General features: G+C 41.8%; 1 protein-coding gene across 1 annotated transcript; it reads right to left on the bottom strand.

Annotated features, from left to right (window-relative positions):
- Window positions 1–27,662, bottom strand: LOC125374073 (uncharacterized protein PB18E9.04c-like). The gene is made up of 2 exons (XM_048384826.1): window positions 27,601–27,662; window positions 1–1,639 (listed from the first exon to the last, which is right to left on the bottom strand). The coding sequence occupies exons 1-2, from the start codon at window positions 27,660–27,662 to the stop codon at window positions 1–3; spliced, it is 1,701 nt and encodes a 566-aa protein (XP_048240783.1).
- Window positions 27,663–27,852: the final 190 nt, after the last annotated feature.

Raw genomic sequence — 27,852 nt, 5'->3', positions numbered from 1 at the left:
TTAAATGACATGATATGTGGACATGGGAGTAGATGAGACGTGGTCGTGGGTGTAGATGTAGACGTGGTCATTGGTGTAGATGTAGACGTGGTCGTGGGTGTAGCTGTAGACGTGGTCATTGGTGTAGATGTAGACGTGGACATTGGTGTAGTCTACAGTAGATGTAGACGTGGACATGGGAGTAGATGTAGACTTTGTCGTGGGTGCAGATGTAGACGTGGTCATGGGTGTAGATGTAGACGTGGTCATGGGAGTAGATGTAGACGTGGTCATTGGTGTAGATGTAGACGTGAACGTGGGTGTAAATGAAGAGGTGGAGATGAGAGTAGATGTAGACGTGGTCATTGGTGTAGGTGTAGACGCGGACGTGGGTGTAGATGTAGACGTGATCGTGGGAGTAGATGTAGACGTGGACATGGGAGTAGATGAAGACGTGAACGTGGGAGTAGATGTAGACATGGTCATGGGTGTAGATGTAGACGTGGTCATTGGTGTAGATGTAGACGTGAACGCGGGTGTAGATGTAGACGTGGTTATGGGAGTAGATGTAGACGTGGTCGTGGGTGCAGATGTAGACGTGGTCATGGGTGTAGATGTAGACGTGGTCATGGGAGTAGATGTAGACGTGGTCATTGGTGTAGATGTAGACGTGAACGTGGGTGTAGATGTAGACGTGGACATTGGTGTAGGTGTAGACGCGGACGTGGGTGTAGATGTAGACGTGATCGTGGGAGTAGATGTAGACGTGGACATGGGAGTAGATGAAGACGTGAACGTGGGAGTAGATGTAGACATGGTCATGGGTGTAGATGTAGACGTGGTCATTGGTGTAGATGTAGACGTGAACGCGGGTGTAGATGTAGACGTGGACATTGGAGAAAATGTAGACGTGATCGTGGGAGTAGATGTAGACATGGTCATTGGTGTAGATGTAGACATGGTCATGGGTGTAGGTGTAGACGTGGTCATTGGTGTAGGTGTAGACGTGGACGTGGGTGTAGATGTAGATGTAGACGTGATCGTGGGTGTAGATGTAGACGTGGGCGTGGGTGTAGTTGTAGACGTGGTCGTGGGTGTAGATGTAGAATTGGTCGTGGAGGAGATGAAGACGTGTTCGTGGGTGTAGATGTAGACGTGGACGTGGGTGTAGATGTAGACGTGGACGTGGGTGTAGATGTAGACGTGGTCGTGGGTGTAGATGTAGACGTGGACGTGGGTGTAGATGTAGACGTGGACGTGGGTGAAGATGTAGACGTGGTCATGGGTGTAGATGTAGACGTGGTCGTGGGTGTAGATGTAGACGTGGACGTGGGTGTAGATGTAGACGTGGTAGTGGGTGTAGATGTAGACGTGGTCATTGGTGTAGATGTAGACGTTGGCATGTGTGAAGCTGTAGACGTAGACATAGACGTGTGTGTAGATGTAGAGGTTGTCGTGTGTGTAGATGTAGACGTGGACTTGTGTGTAGATGTAGACGTAGACGTAGACGTGTGTGTAGATGTAGACGTTGTCGTGTGTGTAGATGAAGACGTTGACGTGGGTGTAGATGTAGACGTAGACGTGTGTGTAGATGTAGACGTGGTCGTGGGTGTAGTTGTAGACGTGGACTTGTGTGTAGATGTGGTAGAGCGTTTCATTTCTGTCACATAAGGGTTACACTGCTTCTTAGACTTCACACGCTTACCACTCTGTATGTTTCATGTGTACGAGAACTTAGTCCAGACTTCTGCAACCCTGGAAACAGAAAACGTGTATCACCGGGCAGCTGAGAATTGACGGCATCATCTGTAACACCTTCGTTGGCAGATATATGGCGCCTTAATATCCGGAAAATATCTGGTAATTTTATCAGGTGGCAACCTTGTAGACTTAAAATCTGTTTGCAATCAATCGCTTTACATCAGTTCAGACAATGTATATTATAGCATACATTACAATCATGTGGCAGAATCAGTTCGGTCATATAAGAAATGGTTTGCTATATTAGTAGTCTTGGGGGCGATGGGGTAGCCTATTGGTTAAGGTGTTCGCTCGTCACGCCGAAGCCCCGGGTTCTATTCCCAACATGGGTACAATGTATGAAGCACATTTCTTGTGTCCTTCGCCGTGATAGTGCTGGAATATAGCTACGGGCGGCGTAAAACAGTACTCACTCACTTATTAGTCTGGCATTCTGGATTCTGGACTCCATCTTTCTCTCAACTTCATCACTAGGCTAAGTATTTGTGTTAACGGTACTCAGTACAGAAGTAGCACACATCAAGCAATCACGGCGATGTCCGTCACGTGACAGCTTGCAATTGGACAGTGAGACTGTGGCTGTGTGTCCGTGGACGTTGTTATTCACGAGGTACAAGTAGTTTACACTGATGTTCTCCTTGTACCATCATCTGTCACCACTACTGTAAACACTTCAAGGACCCCTGGCCTTTCACTCAATAAATCATCATCATATCCGTTTCTTCCGAGTTCGTTCATAAGCATGACTTTACTATCTAGATCATATGTACCAAAGAAGGCCGGAACTTTCAAGTGGTTTCTTCACGGTCCCGTTCGTGCACGTTCCAAACTTTTTAAATACAATGGAGCATGCTATTTCTGCGAAGATTTCACAGAGCGTCATGTGAAGCTCAACATAATAATAATAATAATAATAATAATAATAATAATAATAATAATTCATAATTTCACATAATTTCATAATAACATTTCACATTTACATTTTGATGCAAAATCACACATTGACGGTTTCGAGTGGGAAGTGACTGGTCCTGAGCAGCAAACAGAAAGCCTTCAGTTTCACTTTTCAGGCCAGACGACTTCATCCAAGCGAAGGACTCTGCAGGATTGCTGATCTTCTCAACACACTGCACATAAACTCGATCAGAAAGCCTCTCCTTGAAAGGCACTTCGCTTGGTTGACACTCATTTCTGTACCGTCCAGCAGTACAGAACCATCAACAAAATCAACACCGACATTGAGAATAATTCCCACATCCTTGGCTCGTTTTAGAAAACTGTGGAATGCCTTGTTTTCATCATGAGTCTTAACATTATTATTATTATTATTGTTGTTGTTGTTGTTGTTGTTGTTATGTGACATGAGCAACACTCCACAAAGTTGGAGTACTATGACACGTTTAACCCAGGTCAGCGAGTCTAACCGCTCCATAAAGCTTCCCCTTTCTTCAATCATGGGACCAGTGCTTACCCGCAATCCTCATACGGGGTGTTACAAGTATCACTTTTGATTTGATATTAATTTAATTGATGGGCGGGACATTATCATCAGTTCATAAGTAATAAGTGTTCCGTTTTATTTGATAATATCTATAATTGAAGACTTCCAATAAGTTGGTGAGTCCCGTCACGTGGTCCCAGCTGTGCCGTCCTTCCCTATATCTGTTACTGCCCCCTTTACAGCGTCAGCGTAACCGGAGACCCTCACTAATTACAGGTAGATTGTAAAGCATAATGAAACAATCATACATAGCACTTAATGACATTTCATTAATATCATCTTGTGAAGGGATACATTTTATATACGAAATGATGGCATATGTCTTTCTCCTTGTTGTTACTACTACTACTACTACTACTACTACTACTACTACTACTACTACTACTACTACAACTACTACTACTACCACAAACACCACCATGGAAGGGGTATAAGAATACACGAATTAGAATTTAGAGAAATTGGCTCAACATTTATTCTTACAATTTCATTATAACTGGGTTTGAAATAGCGAGTGTCTAAATAATGTATATAGTTTTTGGGGCATTCGTTCGTATTTTATATATGATTGATTTGGTTTTAAAACTGTACGCAAAATATCGTGGCACCCCGCACAAGGACGCTAGGTGCCGGATTAGTGTCTCAAGGGACTACTTCTCCGCGGAGTGATACCCCCCAAGTATTGCCCTACCACTGCTTCCTCTGTTGTAAGGTTTTACAAGAAGCTAATGTCCACACATTGTATTTGTGGGTTTATACAACTAATCAGACCCCCTGCTGTTATCTTAATTGCTTTCCATTTTTCAGAAAATATAAATATTATCCCATCTTCAAGGGGTTTGTAATGTGATAATATTAAATCGAATGTTACTAAAGGACGGTAATGAAAATGTGAAATACGAACCTTAATCTAACTTCGATCTAATGGAGGCCCAGTGTAACACGTGTAGACTCGCGGGGGGGAGCTGGGCAAGACGGTTCACACATTGTAAGACGGGGTATGTTTTGTATTAACCAGTCCAACGTTTAATTCCAGTAATGCCCCAGTCACTGGGTGTCTTGTTTCAAAAGTCGACGTATTGAGGAACGAGCAACAGTACAGCAGCTTCACAATGGTCTGTTTGCTGTCACAGACGCCGGTTCAGTGGTGGTATTACCCAGATGCTTAGCCACACACCTTTCTATACCACTCGCCGATTGTCTTTTATCAGACTTTTATTGGTCTTTTGGCTCAATCTCATTTTGTGTTCTTTCGCTCCTCATTTCGTTTTATTTCAATCGTCATTTTCGCAGTGATGTATTTGACAATATGTTATGGTTTGGACAGTATTAATATATTGAACGTATTTAATGTGTATTTGATATTATTGTCTATAAGGATTTGCCCTATTTTGATTACTTGACAGTATGTTTTGTATTGACAATAGATTATGTGTAGGGCCGTATTGCATGTACATGTCAATGTTATAGAATATGACAGGCTGTAATGTACTGGGCTGTATTGTATGTGCATGAGAATACTGTATGTACATGTATTTGAAAATATTTATGTACATGTATATGACAATATTGTATATACATGTATGTGATAATATTGTGTTCACATTTACTTGATATTATATGAACATGCATTTGATAATATTGTATGTATATGAAAATAAGGTATGAACATGTATTTGACAATATTGTATGCACATTTTTTTGTTATTTGACAATATTGGATGTACTTGTATTTGATAATGTTTATGAACATGTATTTGACAATTTTGTATGAACGTGTATTTCACAATATTGCATGTGCAAGAAAATACTGTATTTATGGGCAGATAATTATATATATATTATGTTAGTCCTGCACCATGACCATGGAATATATTTATTTTATGAAAAAATAATAATCTAGAAATGCATACAAAAGCAAGTCTAGCCAGCTCAAGCTAGCTCTATTCTGAAATCAGCATAGGGAATTTTTATTATTTTTAGAGTCAAGAAGGATATTGTGTAATATAAGATTTCAGAGACTAAATGTTAGTCTAATATTATGTGTGTGGCAGTATTTTATAGAGTTGACAGTGTTGTACGTATCTATACATCATCTGTGGTGTGCAATCCATCTTTTCCATTCTCCAGTTGTATTGAAGCCGTGGCCACAAGATAACAAAACAAATTATTTGGCGGTCTTTCTTGTTCTTTTTTAAAAGGTTCATGTCTGTATTAGACTTCCTTTCAACTATCTTGGAACTTACGCAAACAGTTCATGTATATTTTGTGACAATAAGAATCTAGATAATCAATGAATATTTTTTTTCATCAGCTACTCTGCACCTCCTTGTAAAAGTGTTTTAGCCTGTCTAAAAGTCTGGGATAAATTGAGAGAAAGCGAAATGATCAATGCTTACTGCTAGAGGTCTACCGTCAAACGTGCGGTTATAAAGACCCGCTGAAAAAGAATCCGTGGAGTAAAATCTATCTCCCTCTGTAAATATTTAGATATCTCATAGATTGAACATAACGGCAACATTTGTTGTCCAAGCCGACACAATTGATTAAGCTGTGTGTGTTTGTTTTAAGAACGCTTGAAACAGGTTCATGCTTTCTCTATTGCAACAATCAAAGTCACACAGCGCTTAGTTAAGAATATCGAAATTAGTCAGCAAGAAAAATCGTTGCTTTTAATTATGAACAAGCATACCATGTTGTTTCGGCGCCTGAAGCCTGCGACAGCCGCGCACCTGTTACCAGGTCATTTCCGGAATGACGTCATGTCAGACTTGAGACCTGATTGGCTAATGCTGTGACAAAACTGATGATTGGTTGCTAGCCAGAGGGCAGACTAACGGGATGTGGCACCTGAGGTTATAATCGATATTGCTCCTCCCCTTTGCTAACGCTTTGTAACGCTCCCTGCCGGCCCTCCCGTCTTGTCCGTGAGTCTCTTCTCACCTGCGTCACGTCCATCTGGTCACTGTAATGAAGTCGGTTTCAGGCGTTCCTCAACTACTAATGGATCGGAACGCGAGGCGGAGCGACGAGGTCAGCACACAATGGGCGGTCGATTTCAACATTCAAATAAACTGTAACATGTTGGGCAAATGACAACAGGTTCCGCTTGGCAGCAAATGAAAGAAAAGACTTCTTTGAATTGCTGATAATTCAAGGATATAAACGGGAATCGGCTGCACGGCGCGCGGGTGTCTGCAAGGAGATGACAATATTTTATTGCACATTGGTGAAATGCGTGCATGATTATAATCGTTTGCGATCAGTTAGTCCTGTCTATTCATACAGGGAGATATTTATTTGATTGACTGAAACATCTTGCAACACGTGTTCCTCAATACAAACAGCCAGTGTATACATTGTTACCATTTGCTTCAGCGATTATTGGACTGATATTAGGCAATGTGATTTGGTCATATTACCCGTTTGGATAGATATTAAAAGTGTCGTGTTTTTTATGCGCAGAGAAAGCTTTTGTTGCTGCCAATATAATGGGGAACGTCTCCCGGCACGACGTTTAATTAAATACTTGTCATATGTTGTATTCATATTTTTAAAGGCTAAACAAGAATATATGATTTATTGCTTATAGAATAACCAAAGTAATGAGTGTTATGGACGCCGCACAAGTTGCACTGCTTTAATGGGGAGGCACCTGATTATTGCACAGTGGGCATTAAAATTTGCGACATCTTGCAACTTCTGGAAATGACCCAGCCCATGAAGGGCATACTGTGATATGGATCAACAATAAAAAAGATAAGCTCTGAAATCAATAGAGAATATAATATGTTAATCAGACTTGTTGACTCGTCTCAGTATTACCTTACATACATTTTTTTAAGGGTTTAATAATAATATCCAGTTTGAACCCCCATTATGTGTTTATTGACATTCGCGGTGTTTATTGTAATACACGTTTTTAAACAAAATACTATTTTGGCAATTGATGAAATACTTTAAAAGAGTAACAATAAATACTGGAATGAGTTTGGTAATATTTATTTTTACAAACTGACTGAGTTTCCTTCAGGATGACAATGATAAATAAATGATTTTTTTAGAGATTAAAATAAAAAATTATTAATTATTTCATTCCTTTTTTTATAATTCATATGCGTTTTAAGAATTAGGAGTGCAGGATGATTGTACTTTGTTTCGAATTCAACTCTATCTTTAGCCGAATTGGTTGTCCCAGCTAGGTTGTCCCACTCATCGCAGAGCGAGGCCCGGATGCGCGGCGCTCTATATTGGTCCCGTATCTAACAAAGAAGCACATTTACATAAGTACTTTCTTCCTACCTGAATTTTCCGCAAAAAACTATGTTTGAAGCTAAGTTATGTTCCGCGTCCGCCGAGTTGATGCAGGGCAAGATTTGTGTGCATGCTTTATTGTTGGGACAAGGAAAACACAACTACTTGTCTCGCACACGAAACTGCTGTAGGAGACAAACGGATGCGCTGCACGCGGATGAAGCTGCGAAGCACTGGCCTCTAGAGACATAATTCTTGTCACGAGCAAAATAATATTAAAATATAAAAATAATAATTAAAGTGCCCTTCCCGAAGAGACGCTCGCGCACAGTGGTTGTGGAAAGCACTTGACGTATACAAGAATAAGAGTTAGGTTTACAGGATGATACAGGGAATGGGGTGATGGAGAAGGGACGACACTTGTGGGAGCCAGGCGGGGGTTCGAATCCTGGAATGGTCAATACTTGATTGTGTGAAAGAAACTACTACGGTACCTCTACGCACTGACCTCTTGAGATGAGTCAGTGAGGAGGTCAGGGAGTGAATGAGGAGGTTAGTGAACGAGCGAGGAGGTTAGTGAACGAGTATGGAGGTCAGTGGGTGAGTGAGGAGGTTAGTGAGAGAGTGAGGAGGTTAGTGAGAGAGTGAGGAGGTCATTATGTGAGTGGGGAGGTCAGTGAGTGAATGAGTTGAGTGAACGAGCGAGGAGGTTAGTGAACGAGTATGGAGGTCAGTAAGTGAGTAAGGAGGTTAGTGAGTGAGTGAGGAGGTGAGTAAGGAGGTGAGTAAGGAGGTTAGTGAGTGAGTGAGGAGGTCAGTGAGAGTGAGGTCAGTGAGAGAGTGAGGAGGTCAGTGAGTGAATGAGGTTAGTGAACGAGCGAGGTCAGTGAGTGAGTGAGGAGGTTAGTGAGTGAGTAAGGAGGTGAGTAAGGAGGTTAGTGAGTGAGGGGGTCAGTGAGTGAGTAAGGAGGTTAGTGAGTGAGGGGGTCAGTGAGTGAGTGAGGAGGTCAATAAGGAAGTTAGTGAGTGAGGAGGTCAGTAAGTGAGTAAGGAGGTTAGTGAGTGAGGGGATCAGTGAGTGAGTGAGGAGGTCAGTAAGGAGGTTAGTGAGTGAGGGGGTCAGTGAGTGAGTGAGGTTAGTGAACGAGCGAGGAGGTCAGTGTGTGAGTGAGGGGGTCAGTGAGTGAATGAGGTTAGTGAACGAGCGAGGAGGTCAGTGTGTGAGTGAGGAGGTCAGTAAGTGAGTAAGGAGGTCAGTAAGTGAGTAAGGAGGTTAGTGAGTGAGGGGGTCAGTGAGTGAGTTAGGAGGTCAGTAAGGAGGTTAGTGAGTGAGGGGGTCAGTGTGTGAGTGAGGAGGTTAGTAAGTGAGTAAGGAGGTTAGTGTGTGAGTGAGGAGGTCAGTGTGTGAGTAAGGAGGTTAGTGTGTGAGTAAGGAGGTCAGTGTGTGAGTGAGGAGGTCAGTGTGTGAGTAAGGAGGTTAGTGTGTGAGTGAGGAGGTCAGTGTGTGAGTAAGGAGGTAAGTGAGTAAGGAGGTCAGTAAGTGAGTAAGGAGGTTAGTGAATGAGGGGGTCAGTGAGTGAGTGAGGTTAGTGAACGAGCGAGGAGGTCAGTGTGTGAGTGAGGAGGTCAGTGTGTGAGTAAGGAGGTCAGTAAGTGAGTAAGGAGGTTAGTGAGTGAGTGAGGTTAGTGAGTGAGGGGGTCAGTGAGTGAGGGGGTCAGTGAGTGAGTGAGGAGGTCAGTGTGTGAGTGAGGAGGTCAGTGTGTGAGTAAGGAGGTCAGTAAGGAGGTCAGTGTGTGAGTGAGGAGGTCAGTGTGTGAGTAAGGAGGTAAGTGAGTAAGGAGGTCAGTAAGTGAGTAAGGAGGTTAGTGAGTGAGGGGGTCAGTGAGTGAGTTAGGAGGTCAGTAAGGAGGTTAGTGAGTGAGTGAGGAAGTCAGTGAGATGCGCCCAAAAGGCCCGGAGTAACGAGCGAACCGTTTACCCACTCAGCTACCCGTCTTGTACGGAGCTGTCGATACAGTGGTGGATAGAGTAAGTATCTGCAGCCAGAGAGAGTCAGTGAGTGTGATTTTACGTCGCTTTTAACACTAGTCTATTCTAAACACAGGCGGAGACACCAAGATTTTGTTTGTTGTTTTACGCCGCATTCAGCAATATTCTATCTATATGACGGCGCTCTGTAAATAATCGAGTCCGGACCAGACAAGCCAGTGATTGACATCATGAGCAGCGATCTACGCAATTGGAATACGATGACACGCATTAACCATTTCAGCCGGGCTGACCACCTGATCCCGTTAGTCGCCTTTTACGGCAAGCATGGGTTGCTGAAGACCTATTCTACCCCGGATCTTTACGGGTCGGAGACGTCAAGACTAGGCGAGACAAATCATGTGTGGAATATAACCTGGTCCACGGCGCAACGAACAGGCGCTTTCAAGGCCGCATGGTTATATACAGACAGTGATATAGCAGGAATATGTCTGAGTGCGGTGTAAAATAACATCCATTCACTCACTCACTCACTCTACCGAGATTCCCAGCTGTTATCAGCTACAATGAGGCCACTTGATGCGCTGTCGGCTATGTCTGTTGTGGATTCACAGAACGTGCATGTGTTAGAAATGGGTACAGTTGGATGGGAGTTGCTGTGCTGGTTGAATTCTTATAAAGACATTATCATGCAGATGGTGAGTGAGGGCCTGGGGAGTCATAGAGACGCCCATAGCAGCACGTACCACGACAATTGTCGCTGCCAGCAGATCTCACACCACGTACATATTACATGTTGGAGGTGAGGGGAAATGTGGTTCCACGTCGCGATCAAGATTATTGCACTTATGTAGCGTCGTGTGTGTGTGTAGGTGGGGTGGGTGGGGTGAGGTGGGGTGATATGTGGTGTGTCTGTGTGGTGTGTGTGATGTGTATCTCTGCGTGGTGTGTGTGGAGTGTCATTGTGTGTGTCTGCCTCTTCAGTGTCTGTGGTGTGTGTGTCTGCGTGGTATGTGTGTAGGTCTGTGGTGTGCGTGTGCGTGTGGTATGTTTGTAGTGGAAAGAATGTCTCTAGCACTATAAAATCGACATTAGTCCAAACTAGTACAAGCAACCACACACACACACACACACGCGCGTGCAAGTCACCTCATATCCCGACGGCGTGTTAATGATCGGGTCTGGACCACACAGACCAGCCTGATCGATGATCGATTTGAGTCGGTTCCTAATATGACTAGCCTGGGATGCTAGGGATCTCTTGTAAGTTCGTTTATTTCATCGAATAAATGAACCAGTCTCCCATCACCAAGATGGCCAATCATTAGCATGAACTCAAGTGAATTACCACGTTTCGTGTAGATGTCACAAGTTGTGTCCATGTTTCAGATGCGTGGGGCCGCGTCGCCTCAGCCCTGTGATATTCCCCTCGCCGGAAATACAGGGTTCAGCGACGCTACAATTAGACTTTAATTAAGGAAGATATAAAACATCGCATTCATTTCCTTGCAAAGGTCTTTTCCTGCCTAAAGACAATATGATCAAGCGAAAGGACGAAGTCTACAACACGTCTGAATAGGCATGTGGTGGTGTTTCTCGTTGCGAGAGCGAGGCTCTTCCGGTGTCCGTGTTGTTGTGTGATGACGGGCACGTGATGACAGGAACTCGTGTCTTGTAGTGTGTCATAGTCGAAATTTTCCACAAAAATCTTACATCAATATATGACCTAGCACCTTAATGGCGTGAAGAACTGAAATATTTCCAAGGCACTCTTCACTCACTCATTGGCATATTTCATTGAGTGGTGTGACTAACAGCCTGATGTATCGACTCAAATATCATTACATGTTGTTGTTGATGTTGTGTTGTTCTTGTGTTGTTTCTATAAAGACTTCTTTGAGCAATTATAGCTCAGTTTTATAATCTCCTATATGGTAGTCATATTCGACTGTGTAACATCTGTGATTATTAATCCTTCTGTTGCTACTTATATTGCTACCAACCATGCTGCTTTTACTGATATTGCTACTTATCCCGTGGTTGCTGATGGTGCTATTTATCATGCTGCTGTTACTGATGTTGCTGTTTATCCTCCTGCTAATGTTGTTTATCCTACTGCTATTACTATTTATCCTGCTGCTATAACTGTTTATCCTTCTGCTATTACTGATATTGCTGTTTATCCTGCTGCTATTGTTGTTTATCCAACTGCTATTAGTGATAATACTATTTATCCTGCTGCTGTTACTGATATTGCTATGTATCCTGCTCATATTACTGATATTACTATTTGTCCTGCTGCTGTTACTGATATTGCTGTTTATCCTGCAGCTACTGCTGTTTATCATGCTGCTGCTACAGCTATTGTTGATATTAATATTTTTCTGCTCCTGTTACTGATATTGCTATTTATCCTGCAGCTATTGCTGACATTGTTATTTATCTTGCTGCTGTTACCGATATTGCTAGTTATCCTGTTGTTATTACTGATATTGCTGTCATCCTGCTGTTGCTGATATTGCTATTTATCCCGCTGTTGCTGATATTGCTATTTATCCTGCTACTGTTACTGATATTGCTATTTATCCTGGTGTTATTACTGATATTGCTGTTTATCCTGCTGTTGCTGATATTGCTATTTATCCCGCTGTTGCTGATATTGCTTTTTATCCTGCTCCTGTTACTCATATTGCTATTTATCCTGCTGCTATTACTGATATTACTATTTATCCTACAGCTTTTGCTCATATTGCTATTTATCCCGCTGTTGCTGATATTGCTATTTATCCTGCTGCTGTTACTGATATTGCTATTTATCCCGCTGTTGCTGATATTGCTATTTATCCTGCGGCTATTACTGATATTGCTATTTATCCTGCTGCTGTTGCTAATATTGCTATTTATCCTGCTGCTGTTACTGATATTGCTATTAATCCTGCTGCTGTTACTGATATTGCTGTTTATCCTATTGCTGTTACTGATATTGCTACTTTTCATGCTGTTGTTACTTATATTGCTACTAATCCTTGCTGTTCTTACTTATATTGCTATTTTCATGTTAAAAGCAAGTTTTTTTTCTAAACGTGTGGACTTCATGACCATTGTGAAACCGAACGGTTTACTCTTATACCTGTGTTTTTATTGTTCGAATATGTTGCGTTTTCGTATGAAAACTAATATGTATAGCAAGCTCTAAACACTGGTTTGCTTGATTCAGTCAATCATCGCAGGATGTCGTGATATATCCGAAAACCACAACTCACCACCCTATCATTTGTATCTCCTCATCAGGCACTGCCAGGCATCAAAATTGCCGCTCTCTATAAACTCAGGGGCAAACAAACGCCAGACCCCTACCCCTGTGTGCCAAATCAGCCCTTGTTACATTTCTTGGTTTGTTTGCACCAGACCCGTGTTCACGTGAACGTGTGGAGGTAAACTTCTCTAACCTGTGTAGCAGCCATAAAATGGATGTCATCTGTGGGGGATGACACTGCGTCCTAACACCCCCCCCCCCCCCCCCCCCCCCCCACACACACACACACACACTCCCAGAAGGAATGTCCATCGTAGGGTACCGAGACTTATTTTGCTCAAATGTAATATGAACGTGTTCAGCAACACGTTGGGCGTCAATAGCGGCCATAAAATGTCTGAAGCCCGTGATAGGATTCGAACCATGGACCTTCTGTTCCGAGGTCGGACGCCTTGTCCACCCCGTCAGCAGGCAGACAAGGTAAGGGTGCCATCTGTGGGGTGACTCCACGCCCTGCCGCACTTCGGGCTTACCACCCACGCGCAGTGGCATAACTCAAATGGTCAAAGCGACTTAAAACACAACTCACTCTGTGCAATTGTCATATAGCTTAGCATGCATATAGATCACAGCTGTGTAGTTCGGACGCCTGGCAACAGAAAATAAATGTGTTCACCTATTTCTTAAAATCTTCACCCGTTTCTTGGAAACAAATTAGGAATAATTTTACAAATCTTGCCGCTGTCTCACAAAGTTCAGTTTTGAGTGAACGACAAATTCATTTTTGTTATGCCTTTAACCATGCTTGAATAAATCTATATAATCTTTTTCATACTATTTCATTATACAATTATTTTTATCAATTAACTATTTTTTTTATAAGACGCCATTAAAACACAAACAATTAATAAAATAATCTATTTGTATAAGGTTTTGACACAGCAGTCACAGCAAATCACCTTAAAAGATGTCAGTCGCTTAAAGGAAGTATAAATTAAGCAGATGTATATTTGTGTTCATTTCAAAGTCTATAAATTACTCAAAATATTTGTAAGACTAGGCTAAATCCCGTTTTGCTATTGTCTATGCCCTTGACTCATGTCGGAAGTCACGTTTATTATTAGACCCAAGTTTATTTCCTAATAGGCCGTGCCTCCTGCCGGTGTAACCTTAAAACTAAACACTGATGATAGTGATTGCTGGTCGCAGCATCCTTGTCAAGCCCGAGATGAAAGGAAAGATGGGGCCGGGCCGACATCTGCCGACAGTACAGTGGGCTCAATGATGGTTCTTTGCGCCGCGCGGCGATTGTCACGAACAATGCCTTGTAAATGAAATGAAATGCCATCGTAAGACGGTTTTAAGTGCTAGTTAGAGACAACTACTAGGATAATTGATATTAATTTCCCTATTGGCTGACTCCAGGCATTTTATCTTATTACGTGCATGGAGAGAGTGACGGGGCCTTAAAGACCTTGCTCCGCCATGTTGTCTAAGAAATCTCGGGCCCGTCACGAGATCTGTGTTTTGTCGACAGACGTCAAGCTTTCAACCTGATCGATTAGCGCCATTATCTTCGTCCATTATCTTCACTATTATCTCAATCTTCTCTCATCTCTTTGCTGTGATTCACGATGCAGGGCTATCAAGTGTGTTATGCGTGGTTACCGTCACTGTAAACACACAAACTCCTCGCCCGACCCCCCCAGGGAGCACAAAACCCCTCCCCTGTGGCCGTCTTACCTGACGCAGGTAAAACGCGAATGGGGCACAACCCACTCTCGGCGCGTCTTGCCATTAATATCAGCAAAAGCTTTCAGTAAATGAATGGAAATGGAAAAGGCGATCTCCCGGGACTAGCTTCTGACACAATCGTGCAATTACTGATCAAATACATAGTCCAGGTAATAACCGTAAACCGATTCAACTCCCGCGTTCATATATTTTTAAGGTAGGCGAGACAATGGAAATACCTGTCTTCTGTGGGAGATTCCCAGCCATTAGACCCGGTCCTAGATTAATACGCAGGTACTTTTACGTTCAATAAGATTATTACAAACACGGGACCCGGGATTTCTAACAAGCACTCTCATCCGACAGAAATGTTTACGAAATTACGGATTAGAGGATCACTAAGAATGTCTCTTATTTAAAGCACAGGTCATAATTTCAAAATGAGTTGTCTCCCCTACAGCGGTATATTAAAATCGGCCTCCCAAGACAATACATTCAATTATTTAATCAACCTTGAATGTCTCCAAGTCATCTGTAAGATCTATTATCGGCTGTACACGCCAATCACTCAACGCAGTGAGCTACTTACGAAAATTACCAGTAACGATTTTTCTTTTGAATATAACAATACAAATTAATAGTCGAAAAACCAACTTGAAAGTGCTTATGAAGCTTTTATCTGTACAGATTTATTTGGCAAGTTTCCAGTGTGCAACCAAGCATTTATTACAGAAGCAAAGAATATATCGATGGCAGTTCTAATCGTCAACGATAATGTTTTAACGCCGGGAGATGACGTGATCGATTGTTAGGAACAATAGAGAAAAGAGGGGCGGGAGAAAAGCGTCTCCTTGTATATTTATACAACGTGCGTGCGCACCTCCGCACGGACCTCATGTGTAAACAGTGCGTACGTGATTGTCGACAACATTCGTCTCTTACCACGGACAGGTATCTTGCTCTTTGTCGTTTTGTTTCTCGATCCAAGCAGCGTTAATTACCCCTAGCCCTGTCTAATCTAACTATTAAGTCGCGACTCAGTAATCCCTGCCGAGCAGATAGGTAGGCCAGGAAACCAATACAATCACATTGGAGCATTAGTCCAGTGTTTCTAACGAAGTCAGCGTATAGCTATTAGCCAAGCTTTTCTCTTCTTTTCATTATTTGATGATGGTAGCACTATTTAAACGCTTCCTATTCTCCTGATTTGAGGAGATTAAGCTTGAGACACCTTATTAGATGAAACACGACAATTCCTAATGTGTTCAACAGTTAAGACTGTCTACAGGTCGTTTTGGCCGCTAATGGGTGGATTTCTTCTTTTACAAGGAATCAGACGGTCCTCTGTAGCCTATCTATCATCTTCAACTGGTCAACGTTTGACAGTGACAGTGGGGAGTCGGGAAGAGATGGCGTTTAGCGTCCTTGCACTTAGATAAAACACTTACCGTGCGGCTTCCCGTTGTGGGTAAACGTTCTTCATTTGGAAACGTTTTAAATCCACCCAGCAGGCGCTCCACAGAGAAACATTTAACTGATCTAAACTCGCACGCATCTTTCTGAAATGGGCTTTCTAATGGTAAAAGAATATCCCAAGTTAGGGATTTGCCAAAATTATTGAAATGATAAAACGGAAAAGAAATTTGTGGTGACAAAGCTTTCGAAAGTGAATGTACAATTCTGTAAGTTCTGACAGCTGCTGGTGCAGATGCTTTAGGCTTGTCATGAATGAAGCTGGTGGTCTTTTTAGCATTAAAACACAAATTTGTTCAAAGTTCCTATTTTGTTTAAAGTGTAAATGAGTTTTCATAATATTTTAAATAGACGCTAAGTATTACCAATTATGTTAAATTTACAAAATAAATTAACATTGACTATGTTTATCAATCACTTACTTACACATCCTAGATGGACGTAAGTGACATATATTAATAAAACATTTCTACAGCATATAGTTTTGATCGCTATTTCATTAGAGCAGTTATAGTCGCGATATAAAATTCAGGCTAATTTTGTTACATCAATAAACACGACTTAATAAACCCTGCAACATGTGCCCGATACTCCACGGGAAGTGTTAGGACACGCACAAAAATAATATTACGATAGTTTTTTTATTTTTAACATTTAGACAAATCCATGACGGCCTCTCATAACATGAACCCCCCAAAATACTCGTTTTTCATTCATCAATGTCTATCGGACAATAATTCGGCAGGATAAAATACCTGTATCTGAATCTGATACTAGGAGAATGTCTTTTATCAAGTTGTTGTCCCCACAAGGTGCCTATACAAACAAAGAGTCAACGCCGAACAAGTTAACAACAAACACTACCGCGGGTAGAGTATCACCCATTGTATGTGAACGGGTTTATGGTTTCAGAGAAGCTGTCGCGAGATCGCAGTCAGGCGAGAGCAATGATAGAGGGGGGTTTTATTGTCCAGCTCGTGTCCTAACGCGGGGGGTGAGGTTCGGGGATTTATGACGGGGTCTTGGGGTCATCTGTCGTAGATCATTGTATGAAATGGTATTACTTTTATTGTCAACGCCGATAGGATTTCCATCACCTGCCCAATGTAAGACGCGTGGCCTTTGATGACAATGCTCCGCGGACGATACGGTGGCATTAGCCTGTCTCCCTGTACCGGCTCTTGGACTCGAGGACACTGTGCCGGAGTCTTGTCCTGATGCGTACGCATGACAATGGTAAACATGTGTCGCACCTGCAAGTGTACCCCGACGTTTATGACGAGGGCACCTGTTGCCTCCCCCCACCCCGACCCCCGACTCGTGACCTTCATGTCCGTGTCAGCTCCAACCCAAATGAAGGGTGAACTTGGACAGTCAAGATAGACGCTCATGATCGTTGCCTTGATTTATGGACCATAAACAGCAACACAAAACATCCTAAGCGACATTGTATTGCTTTAATTGTCCATTATCAATTCAATATCATTTCTACTGTCGTGTGTAATGTAAATGAAGCACTTGCCTACAAGGTTTGCTCGTACTGCCAATATGAGTTGTGTTTTTATTTGCACTTGGTCTGGACGGACGTGAAAGGAGCACCAACAATATTGGTTGCCGCTGACACCCTACCTACATGCCCGCGTGCTGTTGTGGCACTTGTCTAGGTGTTCAATCGAATCCTGAAGTACATCTTCACATTTGAATACAATGTGTCGACAGTGCTATCATCTGTATCGCGTGCACGTCGGTGTATAGATACATTTCAAGGTAGTTGCCCTCATTCACAGACTATTTCCTTTGTTGGTAAAACACATGACCAGACCATTACGAGGTGCGGGCGACCAGCACGGTTTAAAGCTGGTGTTGGCACAATGGTGAAGGTTATCACCACACGAGTCTTAAAAATTGTCACGTCTGCTCATCAATATTTGCGTATGGCATTTACTTGAATGAAGGATATTCATTCATGAATATTTAGTTACAATTCCTTGACCAGGAAAACTGATTTTTTCATTTTTAACTTGGAACAACACACTTTAGGTGTCCAGGAGCAGAAAAAGAAGATTCGTCAAAAGTGTTCATGGGGTATAAAACTATTTAATTTGTAGACGCCGAGCGTCAGTTCATTAACCGCTTGGTTGATAGCTTTTTGTAACAATAAGGGTCATGTTTATAGGATAATCTCTGTCTTACGAGACACGTTTAATCGGGAAGTTGAACTGCTGCTCCGGAAAGGGATTTCCACTGTGGCGTATTTAGATCAGGGGTTAAACTTCAGTACGACTGGATGACTTTGCTAAGTTTGTTTGTTGTTTAATGTCGCACTCAGCAATATTCCACCTATATGACGGCGGTCTGTAAATATTCAAGTATGTACCAGACAATCCTGTGATTGACATCATGAGCATCGATCTACGCAATTAGGATACGATGACATGCATCAACCAAGTCAGCGAGCCTGACCACCCGATTCCTTCAGTCGCCTCTTACGACAAGCATGGGTTGCTGAAGACCAATTCTAACCCGGATCTGCACAGTTGACTGTCTTTCGGATTAAGATATGCTTAATAAAGTGGCATATCTCAGGACAGAACCATTCCCCGTGTCCATTCCATGTCACAATGTCAACGGTCAGCGTGCCTCTTACCGCTGTTTAAAGGGGCTATACATTAAATCACTGGTCGTACTGCCATCCTACATTATTAAACGGACACAAAAGGTTCCCGACTTGTTAACGGATACTAAACAGTGTATTAACATTTAACCACATGTTACATGCATTGTTGTAAGAAGAGAATTGGTAGAGGGGACGAGATCTTCTATCCTCTTAACTGTACAAATCGCCCGACGAGGAGAAAACGAGTAGCTTGATGACCATGGAGGTGTGATGAAGGTAGCATCGGGGCTATTAAGTACCTTTATGATCACGTCTTAGGGGCTTGAAATGGTCACTTGACTGCGTCCATTGTTTGACGATAAGGGAGACAATTCATGCAAGACATCATAGTGGGATACCACAAAAGAGCAAAGAGTGTGTAACACAAGACTATAATGACGGGGTAGGATAAGTGCTGCCACCTGCCGGCAGGCGCCCAGATACGACACGCAGATAAAGGACATCGCCAAAGAATTAAAAGAATATTATTTTCTTTCATGATTGAAAGAAGAAAATAAACGAGCAAAACGCACGCTAAACTTGACCATATCTTTTCCCGGTTGTTGGAGTCAAGGCCGGGTTGGCTTGGGAAAGATTGGGGCATTACCCACATAACGACTGGATTTGGGCACGCGCGCGGCACGAGAGGGGAGGGTCCCCACCCGAGGGTAGAGTTTCACACCAATAAATGGCCTGTCAAATTGAAAGCAATTGACCCCCGCACTGATGGAGACTGAGTGAGGCACTTGCTTTACACATGCACCAGAAATGTGAGGCACTTAACAAAATGCTCGCTTTCTTCCCATTTACAACGGTAGACGCGTCGCCAGTACCCACAGGGCAGTTGTACTTGTATGTCTCCATTTTCTGATGCATGGGCGGATACAGGGGGGGGCAATCCCTTTTTATTTCGAAAAAAATCGTTATTTCTGTACAAATTACCACCAAAGACAATAAATAGATCTTAATTGTGCACCCTCCCTTTTCAAAAAAGCTGTATCCGCCCATGTGATGGCGCTCTCAAAGTCCATCCAATATACGTACAGTGGCGTAGTACCACGTAAGACAAAAAGCAAGTGCTTACACTTTGAAATCGTTAGAAAAAAATAAATAATTTTTTAAAAAAAGTGCTTTAGTGCGTTCTTCTTTCAGTCGTTTGATATAGTTACATGATCTTTGGTTAATTTACAGGCTGACCCGCCTACCCGTGTCAACATTGTCGTTGATGAGTGGTTCGATGTTTCCTTTGCCCTGTCCAAGAACATCTGGTGTGATCTCTGATTGTCAGTGATCCATTCATTCAATTTTCACTGCTATTTTGCCCTTTACGCCAAGTGGAATCTGTTTCGGTTGACAATCTTAAGCGTTTTTTCTCTTGCATTGACAATTTACTTTTTATGAGGATATATCTGGCTTTGGTCACAAACGATGTTTAATACTTTTAAGGTGTTATGAAGAGAACGTGGTTAGAATATTTTGTCAGTGTCAGATATGTTGCACTAGTCTGCTTGTGTTTGTGTTTGATGAACGTTATGAGTGTTTAAGAAAAATAAGTACTGCAAAATGATTGCTTACATCGTAATTTCCGCTAGCTACGGCCCTGGCATAACGACTCGTTTTAACCCACTCCTCTTGTGAATCTCTGCTTAATATGCAGACCAGGGGCCTCGGTTAAGTCGTTAATAGACCCTTCTCTCTTTTGAATAATAGGTTTTAAACATAACTGGTTTAATTATCGCAGTGTGCTGGTTTTCCATCACATTTGCAGAAATTCTGTGTTTAAGTCTGTCCGTGAGTCCGTCATTAAATAACACTAATGTTGAATGTATTTGAAATGTTTACGAAGCGTCCGTCATAGCCCGCGTGTTGAATCAAAGGTCACAAATTCTAAAAATATTTTGGAAACAAAAGTATCAATAAAAAAGTTTAAGATATTTTAGTGTATTTTAGATTATTTTAAGAGATTTTAGCATTTTTAGTTATATAATTTAAGTGGTAGTACATGCAGTTTAACATTTATGTAACAATTTGTTTTAAGTCTATTCTCTATTATTTTGAAACATTTTGAGAACCATACGGATATTCCTACAGCACAAAATACTCATTGTCACATTGTACAGAAGTCTGGTGGATTGTCTGCAGGCCGACGTCATATGGATGGAATATTGTGGGGCGTTAAACAAACAAACAAACAAACAATATGGGCGGATACAGAGGAGCGCACCCCCCCCCTTTTTATTTCGAAAAAAATCTTTATTTCTGTATAAATTACCACCAAAGACAATAAATAGATCTTAATTGTGCACCCCCCTTTTCAAAAAAGCTGTATCCGCCCATGAAAAAGGAAAAATAAAACAAAACCTTTATCTGTATCTCGTTTAAAATTACGTACATTTTGTTTACAAGACTCAGTATCTCGTTTAAACCACTGACAATCTCGACAATAAGTCGTTTTAAACGAGGGAAAAAACAAAAATTCAATGTTGCTTTAATCAAGATTGTAATTTAATTATACAAATAACTGATTTTACATTTATATTTTTTTAAGAGGTCTGTACACAACATTGTATATTTTCAATACAAATTAAAACATTTTAATTCATGTTTCATCTGGTATTTAATTTATTAATTAGAAACTTGTAGGCAGTCATCTGTCAAGCAAACACCATCGTCCTTGTCCCGATTAGTACTTGATATATCAGTTAAGCATCTAACCCGATATAGGCAGCTTGTCGTCCCCTGGGGCCTGGGAGCGGATGATGGCCAGTCCCAGGGAGGCAAGTGACTTACACGTATGCCCCGGGGTGGTAGTCCATTGTTGAAGATGGGGGGAGCCAGGGGCTAGGCTTACCGTTACATATCCGACCTCACTGACATTTCGTGCAGTCAACAGTCGGGTATTTACTGCGACCGAAGACAAGAAATACAATATCCTCTACAGGCTGTGATTTCACTTTGATATCAAATGGTATTATATTGTCTTTGCTTCACACTGTATGGACGTTAGTACAATGGCGTTCAGTTAAGCTATTTGATTGATTTAAAACGCTTTTAGTTGGTTCACTTCAAAGAAAGAAACCACAATTATTTAATGTCGATCGATTTTTTTACATCGAAGAAATTCTCTTTCGATGTCAGTTAAGGGGAAGAAATGTCTTGCATTCGCAAGTAACTGCTATTATTGTGTTCGAATAATGTGTTAACAATTAATTCCTTTAATTAATTGACTATTCTTTACAAACATGGAATTTAATCATAGGCGTGTAAATTTGTTATCTATTGTAGTTATTTATATATGTACATCGAGCTTGTTCTCGATAGTGTATCATGTGACCCCTCTTAGCTTGCAATACCAAGGATAAAATGAACAATAGGACCCACGATCTTTAAATCTTTAAAACAAAAACTGATACTAATGTTAAATATGAATAATTCAATAAATTAATATTCTGTTATATGCAATGAATATGACTTGTAATGTGTCCAACGCCTTTTATAAATAGCAAGTGAAACATATTAAGGATATATGTATACATTTGCATGCTTCATACATGTCCGTTACTGAAATAAGTATGTAGGCCAACATTTACACACCGATGTTAAAATCTCCTCTCACGTTTGTGTCATAAATAATGATAAAATTCCTGTCACGTTTAGGCGAACCATCCCGGCATATATGATGAGAATTAATAAACAAAGTCAGTTTACGGGATCGCGCCGACTGTCAACTGAACTAAACATGGCCATCTCATACACCGAGTTCTCACACTTTGTAACACTTCCTCTGACTAAAGGGTGGTGGGGTGACGGGATGTCATCACAATCCGTCCTAGCTAGGGGTCAGGGGCCCCGTCCCTCTCACCGAGTGCTTGGGTATCTCTGGGACCCAATCTTTGTCTCATAATGCCCGGCCCTCTCGCGATGAAGGATATATAGATGTGTGGAGGGGGATGGGGGCGGGGGTGTTGAAGCTAAACAAACCATCTTCAGCTGTGAAAACAGAGCGATATTGTTTTGACTCGATGTCGGGTCATCTTGCAAAGTGTTACAAATCGCACGTGCGTAGGTTCGGTTCTGTGGGTTACGTGGGTCACCTCAGCACGGGAAGTCCAAGCCTCGAATAACCCACTGAGGTGTTGTATGATAATACCACGATGACACATGGGAACAATATGTCGGCAGGCATGCGCATAACGACATGTCGAGGCAATATTTGGTGCACCTGTTGAGAGACCAGCACACTGAGCGTACAAACTTTGTGAAAAACAAAACTAGATTGGTATCAACATGGCTTTGTTTGATAACAGCGGAGGACACGATAAAGGGAAATTGCATGTTTGCATTATCTGTAAAGAATACAAAGTCATTAAACCACACCGTGTCAAACTTAAAGAGAAACACCATGGGACTGATCTAAAGTAGAAAGATGGGGTAGAAATTCAATAAACAACCACTGTCGTCCTTTCCTGAGAGAGAGCTTTATTTCAAAACATTCTTTTTGTAAAAGAATTTATTTAGGTAAAAACATTTATTATCCGATTGTTCTGCAAGGATGTTAGAATAAACACTATTTGTGCCCACATCACCTCTTATAATATCCTATTCATTCAGAATGGGAAGGGTGAGTCCTTTTATCTCGGAGCAGTTATAACGGGAAGCCATTTTGATTTATTCTCTCGAACGTATTCCTTTTTTAACAAGCATCTAATTGTCACTCCAACGCGGATTTTCCACAATACCATTGAACAGGCTCGGACATCTTGTGGACCTTGTCCAGCCCGCGCACATGCACGTGACTAGAGTCACAATGCGTCGTGTCTTGTCCGCGCGCAACTGTAGTGAGAGCCGCATCTTCAAGTCACGTACTGTACGAAACGTCATGGGTGGAATATCAAATTGCTGTGAGACCAACTAAGAGAATTCGTTAACCTTTCCACGTTTCAAGGATAAGGAATGAGAATTATGAAGTTTCAATCGAACCACCTTAACGTGAGAGAGAGGGGGGGGGGGGGGGGGGGGGGGGGCAATGCGCACCTGTCTTCCCTGCCGTGTCTCCGTCCTTGGCTAGCGTTATGTCAATGATTATGATAGTGAGGAGCACAAACGGCTTTCAATGCTTTTACTGGTGTTTTTTTATTTTACGAACATTACTGTTACGTGGTTCTTGGTTTGGAAGGCTGCACCAATCCCCTGATTGTGTAACATGCATATTTCATGGCAATAGATTTACTACTTCACGCTGGTCAAGATTGATGAAATTCTGAACAATAGCAGAAACGCTTCAATTAGTATACCAGGCTTGCGAGGAATGAGAATTAATCTTTGATCACATTTGCACTAATGCTCTATTTATCATAAAGAAATACAGGAACAGCAAAAGCACTTTGAACGATTTGTTTACTAAGTGCGTTTGATTAATTGCAATGACAAGGGCTACAAAGAATATACACCTCCACCTTTAACGATATTTGAAAATGATACTATTCATTATTAAAATTAATATACACCCGTGACAGCGGCATCAGCAAGAACAACAAAGCCGACGCAGCGATACATTTACTTAATGCTTTTAGTACTTAGGACACTGATTTGTGAATGGCATTAATAAATCATGGTAGCTCAAGGGGTAGTGTGTATGCCTATACAAAGTATATTTCCGGGTTTAATTCCCTGAGAGCTTTCATTGAATAACTATACATGTCGTAACCATGTCGTGATATGGCTGCAATATTAGCGGCGTAAAACACTTCTCATTCACTCAATGTAGCAACGACGTCGAGACATGAAGGCTCTTGTAGTTATATTCTAGTAGTATATTCTCCCTGTTAATGATCCATGGATTGTGATCTTTTATGATCCATGGTTTGTGATCCATGACTTGTCTGCACTATACCGTGATCGTGGGTTTCGCAAAGAAAGGGTCTGCGATTTAAGGATGTCTTCAAACGACTGGCAGACTGTGAAGTAACCGTATTACTGTGCAGCACGGCGTAAAACACAACTCACTCGCTACAATTATGTATGGACTATATAGAACAAGATGACACCAATTCTCTCGGTATTAATTGTCAAATAAACTGATCCATCGTTAAACGTTCAATTCTTATCAAATAATGATAAACCGTTATTTTTCAAAACAACTTGTAGTATCCGTGATATTTGAGAGTGTGACATATCAACTACTCAATCAGTTAACATTCATTTGGCAACCAGTCATATCCACGAAATACATAGACAGACTTGCGCGGTCAAGATGTGGCCTCTCTAGGTGGCGCAATCCCGTGGGGGCGAGTGGTATGGGGGTCCCTACCACGCCAGAACCGCCGTTACCATGCACTGATGGACTTCTAATTTCACAGTCGCACTAATTCTTTGCAGGGAGTGTATCAAATAACAATGCAATTTCTTGAGCAATCTGAGACTAAATGAATAATAATAGTCCGATGACGGGAGAAGCTAGTCTCCAGGGTGGGTCCCGATAGGCCTCGCTGTGAGCCAGATGGAGAAGTGACCCCAGGGCGGAAGAACTGATGGACGGCATTGGGGGGTTGATAAACGAGTCTGGTACGTCAATGCAACTGCAAAGCATAAAAGAAACAATCACAGAAGTTTTGAAAATCATTTACTTTGCAATCATAGCTGACTTAATAACAGCCTGTGTTAATAGACGCTCCTGGTCGTCACTTCGCTTGGCTCAGGCAGATGGACACGCCCTGCACTAAATATGTGGTTTGCTTGACCAAATTACTCCGACGTGACATGAGACCTATTGAATTAGCTGACACGGGAATGATTGAGGACAATTAGAAGAAAACTAGTTGACGATAATTAATAAGATTTTATGACTTGATCCGCGCTGGTATGGTTTTACAATTGTAAAAGGTAATTTAAGGTCAGATTAGCAAGAGTGTACTATCGCTTGAGGTTAAACAGAACCCAAACAATCGCAAGGTTGAGTAGCGCCCTCTCTCGGGAATAGTCTGTGTTGAAGATATTAGACAGTTAAGGTGACAACATTAATAGGCTTGAGGGACATCGGCCCGACAGTGTACATGAATTAATATCCCATGTTCAAATTAATATTCCAAAAACTCTAAGAATAACATTTTAACGAATAATCGAAATTTATTGAAATTGAAACAAAAGAGTATGCTATAATAGAATCGATATATTATATTCATAACCATTTGTTAAAAAAGATCACAGAAAACAGGATAGGGGAGGGGGTGGGGGCGGTGATGGATAGTGGGGAAATAAGATTAGCCGGTACACAGAGTTTATCTTTGCTCTTCTAGCTGACGGATACACTGTGTGTACAGGTCTCCGAGTAAAATGCGCTTATTAAAAAGAAAAATACTACAACGGATGTCTTCGCAGAACGCAGCACTTGTGCTATTTCTTAGCAACAGCGTCTAAATAGACGCAGAGTAAACGAGAGCCATCCCTTGTCCTTTGAGAATGTTTGTTCATCAACAGTTGATAAGAAGTAAATGTTGGAACCAGACCCGGAACTTGGTGCCATGGCTCGTTAAGAACCTGTCTGTAAATCTCCTAAGTTTGTATGCATCTCCAGATTCGTCCAAGACCATATAAAGTTGGCGAGAATCGCGGAACTCAAGTGCAGGACAAATAATCTTAAATTGGCTAGAAACGCCGGATCGGGACAGATCCGTTAAAAGCTAGCGTGAACGCCGCTGAGTGGTCCAAGGTAGAAATGCGCCATCAAAAAGCTATGTATTTGCTTCCCGTATTTGTAATGATAACATACAGTTCTTGCCTGGCTGTTGTGGATTACTGGGACGTGTCCTCGCTGATTCCTATCAGAACTCTGACTGACAGGAAATGCAAGTCATTTTCCACCAAGAAGAATTCCAGCCCAGAATACAAATTCACCGGCCCAGTTGCTTTAAACGCGTTTGCATTGTCGATTTTTGTTTCATATTTCGCGATGAATTAAGATAAAGGCTTTGTGCTACTGTAATCCAATTACCGTTATCTGATAAGGGGACAGACAAAGCAGAAAGAAAATCCCTGTCCACCGAAGGATGCTAGGCAGGCAATGGGCAAGGTGGACGGACCCCAGACAGCCACACGGCCCACGCACCTGCTGAAATCTACCCCGTACCAAGGTCAAGGACGCCGAAACCTCAAACAGACATTTCCACGTAACACATTAACATTAACACATGAAGCACACTGACACTAAGTCGTTATTCTAGAGCAAAGTGAATACGAAAACCTTTCTGTCCAGAAAACCTTTCTGAACCATAAAACACATAAACTCAAAGGAGACTTTTTCATATAAAACGAACACATGATTATCAAAAGGACTTAAATACCTTAACTAAACAAATTAATAATTTAACGTGTAATTTCTGTACCTCCCGATGAGAGTGTCACAAAATACACCTAGGAATCTCGAAACATGTATAAATATATTGTCCTAACATACATCAACGCCAAAGACATGGCATGGCGGTGGGGCAGTCTGGCCTGAGACACCAGCTGGGGTAATGATACTATCATGTGTCGGTGCCACGGAGATGTATAGAAGCATTGTTAGTCTGCACAGGACAGACTCTTCCTGAATGTACCCGATTGTTTGGAACGGTTATCGTCGATATACCACAGCTTTATTACCAGGGTTCTTGTCCGTTGGCATCACGGTTTGGGAAGCACCAAGTTCACACGTCTTTGGAAAAAAGATATGAATCGCAGACCACGTACCTGAAGACAATCTGATTATATATCTTTATTAATCTTAATGCCGGTATTGTCCTTTTTGTTATAGCTTATAAGGTTGAAATGGCATACTCGTATATTCTCATAAAGAATGGCAACACGTTGTTAGTTAAGTAAATTCGGAATTGTTAAGCGATCTTAAACACGTGAGTTTATGTTTTAAGATAAAATCACTTTAAACGTCACTAATAAATTCCATTCAAAACCGCTCTAAATGTAATTGATTATTACTTTCGCATCGTAAAAATTATTACCTGAAGTGAAAAATTTGTGAGATGAAAGCCGAAATCTGGGACCAAGCCATCTGTGCCGCCATGTTGGCGTGTGAGTCTCGCCTTGACGTCACGTTCAGCACGTGCTTCACACGTCATGCTCCGCTAGTTTGCACGTTCTTCACGTAGATATGGCGGCGGCGTGATTACGCTCACGTGTCGGTCTGCTCCGCCTCCCGAGCACCTTTGTAGGAGTGGATCTGGGCCTGAACCCAGACCATGAACCGTGACGGG

This window comes from Haliotis rufescens, unplaced genomic scaffold (genome assembly GCF_023055435.1).
Source record: "Haliotis rufescens isolate VD_foot unplaced genomic scaffold, xgHalRufe1.0.p SCAF_51, whole genome shotgun sequence".
Lineage (NCBI taxonomy): Eukaryota > Metazoa > Mollusca > Gastropoda > Lepetellida > Haliotidae > Haliotis > Haliotis rufescens.
The sequence above is the reverse complement of the archived record's forward strand: the minus strand, read 5'-3'. Positions and strand labels throughout refer to the sequence as shown.

What these genes read in the sequence shown, in the direction of transcription:
- LOC125374073 (XM_048384826.1), bottom strand. Translation starts at nt 27,662, where the DNA reads ATGGCGGCACAGATGGCTTGGTCCCAGATTTCGGCTTTCATCTCACAA. An exon ending in TCACAAATTTTTCACTTCAG is followed by an intron (nt 1,640 to 27,600) that starts GTAATAATTTTT and finishes CTTATGTGACAG; the next exon opens with AAATGAAACGCTCTACCACA.